The sequence below is a fragment of the Chelon labrosus genome (genome assembly GCF_963514085.1).
Source record: "Chelon labrosus genome assembly, chromosome: 20".
Classification (NCBI taxonomy): Eukaryota; Metazoa; Chordata; class Actinopteri; order Mugiliformes; family Mugilidae; genus Chelon; species Chelon labrosus.
This window is the reverse complement of record NC_140353.1, coordinates 14,543,507-14,550,143: the sequence shown is the minus strand read 5'-3', so window position 1 is coordinate 14,550,143 and position 6,637 is coordinate 14,543,507. Positions and strand designations below refer to the sequence as shown.

The 6,637-nt window shown below is 42.0% G+C and overlaps 1 protein-coding gene across 1 annotated transcript; it reads right to left on the bottom strand.

Annotated features, from left to right (window-relative positions):
* Nucleotides 1-966: 966 nt before the first annotated feature.
* Nucleotides 967-4,933, bottom strand: exd1 (exonuclease 3'-5' domain containing 1). The gene is made up of 11 exons (XM_084569439.1): nucleotides 4,565-4,933; nucleotides 4,368-4,436; nucleotides 4,244-4,277; nucleotides 4,084-4,160; nucleotides 3,925-4,001; nucleotides 3,314-3,400; nucleotides 3,099-3,203; nucleotides 2,934-3,014; nucleotides 2,690-2,833; nucleotides 2,422-2,613; nucleotides 967-1,995 (listed from the first exon to the last, which is right to left on the bottom strand). The coding sequence occupies exons 1-11, from the start codon at nucleotides 4,692-4,694 to the stop codon at nucleotides 1,420-1,422; spliced, it is 1,572 nt and encodes a 523-aa protein (XP_084425565.1). The 5' UTR covers nucleotides 4,695-4,933; the 3' UTR covers nucleotides 967-1,419.
* Between the last annotated feature and the right edge of the window lie 1,704 nt (nucleotides 4,934-6,637).

The following is a 6,637-nucleotide window of genomic DNA, read 5'->3' as shown; positions in this document are numbered from 1 at the left end:
TGCCGAGTGACGCAGATATATAAAACAAGCTCCCGTTCTGCTCCCAAACAGGATTGCGGTGTGTAATGAATCCCCTGTGCTCTTGCGGTGGGATAGCATTAACTTTTGTAAGATTTAAGTGCAGCAGCTCAAAGATAGCACCAAGTGAAGCAGCTTTAAGATGTGTTAAACCTTTTTGTTCCCTGCTGAACCCTCCCACATACTGACTGAGAAACAACGGCGTCTCGAAGGGTTAAAGGAGGCATATGGGTAGGATCCACCCTGTTTGTGTTCAGCAGAAGCCGAGGAGGGGCTCGTTGCTAAGAGAGATGCAAGGCTTTGTGCCGGGCTGCCTCCCAGTTAATTAAAATCCTACATTATCTGTTTCGTGCTTTCAATTAGAAAGCTCTGGAAAGGGCCCAAGGCTCTGCATGAAGATAACCACAGCAATAAGATGTGACTAACTCAGGGGGGCCCATTTGCGCTGCGGGTTGCAGCACTGCCCTGCTGTGGTGCCCATGCCTTGTTTTGATCTCAAGCACCACCTCTGATGATCCAAGCAAAAATGACCGCGTGGTGCCTCTGTGTAAAATCTGCATGAGACCTAAAGCAGCAAATTAATTGGATAAGATCGGCTTTTTGTAGGACAGGGCAGGTGCTGGCCACCTGTGATCAACTAAATCTGAACCGCAGCAAAGACTGAAACTGCAGAGTCGGTATCACTGTACAGCCTGTGCCAAATCTTTTTTTTTGTTTTGTTTTGTTTTTGGTGAGGAGTAATCAAAAGAAGTGTCAGCCTAGCAATGTTTTTGCTCAATTAACAGAAGATCCATCAATGCCCGTCTCTGCCTTTCACAATCAATTAGCTTCAACACAGAAGCCAAGCTGTACAGGCAATCAATCATGCTAAACTTAGTCCGGTATGATTTAATGGGCATGTGGTGCTGTTCTTGGTTGTAGCTTGTGCTCCACCAGCCAAAACCATTATATCCTGGCACAACGATACACTGTGACATACACGGTGAACAATCTGTACAATAAAAACGATGTACACTATTATTTTTGTTATTTTTATCCAACAGTGTGCAGTGGCAATTCCTTTTTAAATAATATAGATGCTACTCTTAACAGTGCAATCAGGTACCACTTAATCAAAACAAAAGGTAGAACAAGGTAAAAGGTAAAACAATAACAACAAAACGACATAAATGAAAGAATCTTTTAGCATTAACAATGCAAACACTGAGCATTTAAGAAAACTTCAGGAAACCAAAGTCCAGATAACGAAATATTTTTTTTCAAACATGACTTTTCCCAAACAACACACATCAAATAAACCTTTGCAATAACAGACTATTTCCTGCCATCTACTGGTCACTCTAGGAAATTGTAAGGGCTAAAACAGCCAACATTAGTAAGGCATGTCCCTCTAGGCTTCCTTCAATATCTGAAAGACCTAAATGAGTGGGTCAGTGAAGATGACATGTGCTGAGGAGTAGATGTAAACGGTCCTTCTTTCAGACCACAAATGTCCTCGGATAGGTCCATATCATGGCGGCCAGGCTGGGGCATTGTGTCTTGGGTGGCACATGAAGGAGCCATCTCCATCCTAGCTGGAGTTTTGAAGTCCCCATTGCTCTCTTTGGGGATCTGAGGTGGTGGTATCTGGAGCAGGAAGCCTCTTCCTACAGAAGGTAAGGGCCTTCCTCTACCCATTAAACCCATCAGCACATCCGTGCACCCTCTGCCCACAGCTTCAGATAGAGGACTGGTGGCAGATGTTTGATTCTCAAGGTCTGACACAGTGGCTGGAATCACAGGTTTTAAGGGGTCTGTCTGTGTCTTGCTGTGGTCCTCTGCAGGAGGCGAGGTCAGGGACGACGACTGAGGTTTAGGGTTGAAGCGATCCAGCAGACCTCGCTCTGTGACGGGATAGAGGCCGGCAGCCGCCTCCTGCCGCTCACAGCGCATTTGGTCCAGCTTCCTGAGCTCTGCAGGCAACTCCAGCCCGCTTTCCTGTGGATGCAGGCAGGTAAATGGGAGGTTTACCTATCAACTTGGATGCTTCTGAATTACTGACACCACATAGCAGGTAAATTCAATACTGAAGAGTAAAGCAAAACAAACCAGTTTGACTACTTCAGTGAGCTCAATGAAAGCAATTTACCAAAGCAGCTTAAATCTGAAAAATCTTTGTGAGCGAATTAAATGGCTTAAGACCTGTGGAGAAACACAGTTGTCAACTAAATCTGATCAGAGATACTGCAGATGATGAAAAGTTTCAAAATAGAAAACAAGATTTTCAACATAATATAGACAATGGCCTTTTTATATCCACCAAAGACAAATGGTGCAAGAATTTGTATTCTACATTTACACTTGTTTCTTTCATACTGACGGACTTTATAACAAAGCAAAGACTTTTGTTTCTGAATTACGCACCATGTCGACATACTCCAGTTCATCAGGTTGGTAGTGGCTGTTGTTGAGGTAGGAATCCACCAGAACCATGTAGTCAGTCATGAGAGTGTCCAGCAGCACCAGTCTAAGAGGCTGTAGGTGGATCACTGAGAGAGCCATCACCTTCAGCAGGTGTACAGGACAAGGCCGCATGTACCACATCTCCCTTTCCTCCTGTAAAAACGCACCTTTTATTTCATCACGTCCATATATCCAGTATATAAAACCCACCTGGGACGGCGTGCTGTACCTTGGTTAGCTGTGACTTCATCTGAAGAGATGAGAGCTGAGAGGAAGGCACCTTCAGATGGAGGCTCACCACCTCCTGGAAGGTGCTCACTCTGTTAGGAAGGAATCCACCGGTCTCTGAGTAGAAGCACATGACATCTGCCACCTTAAAACAATAAAATAAAAATAGAAAATAACATCTCAACTAAATTTACAGAAGAGAAATAATAAACAAAGTTGAGGGATGTTAACCACTGTACATGTACCTGAGTGTCAAAGACGTTGGTTAGCTTTACCCCAAACTGAGCAATCAAACATCCAGCAATGGCTCTGCAGTCATGAATGACCTGTGCCGAATGTAAAAATCAGTACATAAATTGTGGTAATTATAATCATCAGAATAGGATTTATAATGTTTTCATACTACTCACCTTTAATATGTGCTTACTTTCCAGGATCATGGAGAGACCATTCTTAAATCCTCGGCCTCCAAGTAACAGCAGATCGAAGAGGTACACCTTGTACTTTGTGGCAATCTAGATGAACAAAATGTTACTTATTTTGTCATTCTTGTGATGAGAAGAGAAAGGAAAGCAAAGCAGCAGAGGATGGAAGGGAGGATCCAAAAAAAAATAAAACTTCTCACCTGCAGCCAACACAGTCTTCCATTCTTAAACACCTCCACTCCTTCAGCTCCCACACCGATCACATGCTGTTTCTTAATGTGCATCACCTAAAGGACAACACCCGAGACTGAGAATTGCATATTATATATTATGTAAATTATACACCGATCGGCCACAACATTAAAACCACTGACAGGAGAAGTAAGTAACATTGCCCATCTTGTGACAATGCAATGTTCTGTTGGGAAACTTTTGGACTTAACATTTGTGTGGATGTTACTTAGACATGTACCACCCACCTAGACCAGACCAGACCAGACCAGGCACCCCATGGGCACAACACTCCTTGATAGCAACAGCCATCCCCAGCAGGATGCAGCCTGACACGGGCGCACACACAAATCAAAATACATCCTCCCCTCAACCCAAAGACCCCCCACTAACAACATTCTGTTTCCAGACACCACAGGACACCCTCAGAAGGACCACGTCCAGTCAATGATGAGTCACAACTGTTTTGAAGGCCTACACAATATTGGGAAGGTGGTCATTATGTTACGCCTGATCGGTGTATAATAAAGGCATAGAAGTGATTAATTAATGTAGCAGGAATCCAGAGGAATCAACTCACAGCAGGTCCGAACTTCTCATGGAACTCATCGATGACCTCAAAGTTGATGTACTCTTCTTCATCTTCATCATTATTATCTGCCAAAAAAAAGGTTAAGAAAGAGTCGGCGTGTAGCTGTTTTTCACTTCAGTGTAGTGAAATAGGTGAAAAACTACTCACCCCATGTGAGGGACTTCCTGTATGGCTGAAACTTCGCTACTTTCAACTGCTCTTGTGGTTTGAGGTGCTGAACATTTCTGCGCAAGGCATATTTAAAAGTTGATTTCTAAGACACAGCCTGCTGCGCATTGTTGTTGTCAGTTGTTTACAGCTCACTTACCCAGAGTCACGGTTTGCTTCATTGATTAATTCCACTGTTGATGTAATAAATACATGTTAGATACCTTAACTAACACCAAGAGTCATTCTAAAAGGCCAGTCTTGATGTTCACGAGTGGACTCACCATTCACGATCTCATGGCCAAAGAACAACTTTGTTCCAGGATACCTGTAGCCATTAGTGCAACAAACAACTGAAACAAACGTTACACACAGTTAGCGATGCCGCTGGACAAAACCAGTTAATAAGCTCTCGACAGTGTCATGCCACTGGAAAATTAAAGAATAAACATGATAAAAACGACCAATACGTTTTACTAACCGTCCGCCAGAACCAGCGTTTTGTTGGGATTGATCCGCTGGACGACCCCAAAGTGTGAGGAAGTCTTCAGGGTCAGTTTGATACGTTTTCCCTTGAATATAGACATAAACTGGATGTCGTCCGCAACCATTGTGAAGTCAGGTGGGAGTTGTTTCAAGCAGTTAAAACAATGAAGCTGTCTGCTTAGAAATATTCGAGTACCAACGCTTTTAAAACACAGGGAGAATCTAGGTCAACAACTTGACACTTAGCTACAGTTAGCTAGTTGCCGTTAGTGCGTTGCCAGTGTCGTAATAAACTCAAATAACGAATTTAATGTTGCGTTCAAACGCTCTTCGTTACTTGTAGAGTCTTCCTTTTCCCCGGTGAACACGACTGGGATCAGAGTTATTGCTATAAAACCGCAAACGGTGTTAAAATGTATGTTATAGGCAGCACCTAATATGACAAACACTTGTGTTTAGAACGTCAACATATTAGCAATGTTTTGTGTAAAGCTAACGTGTGAAGAATTTGAAGATTTGTGACTTTAGTGCCACCCAGCGGTATGAAGATAAATCACGGCAGAGGCACTGAATGCGTCTGTTGTAGGCATTAGTTGCAGGAAGTAGCCACATCCGTTATTTAAGTAAATGTTTTAATTCAGATGTAAACTGTGGATGTTTTTGAGTATAAAAGAGTCAAAGTGTCAGGTTTTGATCCTGAATACAGGGTCAGGTCATTCAATTGGTCTGGTTTGGTGTAGTGAGTGTCATTCATAGACTGTATAAAATATAAAATAGGTGTATAAAAAAGCTGTCATCTTCCTTCTTTGTGTTTTCACAATAAAATAAAGGTTTCACAAACAAAATTTAGCCTGCTTGGGATAATTTAGTCTATATGAGTTGGCATATAGTGTTTTTTTTTGTTTGTTTGTTTTGTTTTTTTATCTAGACCTGGTCTAATATAGTCTACAAAAAGGAGTGAAGTCTCACCTTTTTGCATTTTCACCAAGAATAAAGGTGTCACAAAACAGAAAGTGTGCTATAAACAAACTTTCTGGAATGATATATTTATCCTTTAGCATTGACACAGTGCTGACCCTGGCCGCTCTCTGTATTGAAAGCCCAGAGAGTATTTAGTTCTTTGTTCTTAACATTATTAAGTCCATGAAGGCTTCATATTTATAAAACCAACTGTCAGTCACCATCTTTACTACTATTCATATTAATGCAACACTGAGTAATTGACGTATTCATATAAATGCTAGTGTAGCTTGTTCACAATACCTACAAAATTGCCAACACACTCCCTGTTGCATATAAACTAGCCTAATGTATCCACCAGGGGGTGACCATATCTCAAATAATGAGCTACTAGGAACACTCCCTTCTCTTGAATATCTGCATCAAACAGCCATTCATTTTGATTAGTGTTACATTAAGTGTTCATGTATATATCACTTTGTCAGCCTATAACGCATAACTACAGGGCTAAAATGTGGCCCCAGTATGTGACTGAACTATAACTTGATATTTATTTAGCAAAAACTCCTTTACTTCCACTTTGTCGGAAACCAGACAAATATAAAATAAGGAATGACATTAAGCAGAATGAATCTGATGTGTGAGGTTGTTATCAGGATTTTGTTTGCTGTTGGTTAAAGGCTGGTTGTATTTACCGGTGTAAATTCTGGACATTAATGCAGTGTGTCCTGCTAGTCTCTTTCTTTACACTTCTATATAGTGTGATGTTTTTGAGCAGTGTATTTCCACAAGTAAAACTGGGATCAACATCGTGACAAAAATGACCTGAGGAAATGAGATTTAGATGTGCCTTTAGCCACATGGGGGCAGGCTTAAGGCGTCACCGGCTGGCCTGACAGCAGCAGCCACACAGAAAAGTATCCAGACTCACTATCTTATCACAAGTAGCCAGCCGCTAATACACACATTCTCATGACTTCCCTCTGCCCATGGAAACGCACCAACTCAGACTGTTGTTAATCTGTATCGACAGCACACGTGGAGGCACCAAATCAGAGGGAGGATGTTCTGGGGCCCAGGATGCACATCTGTCTCAGCTTTTATCCCA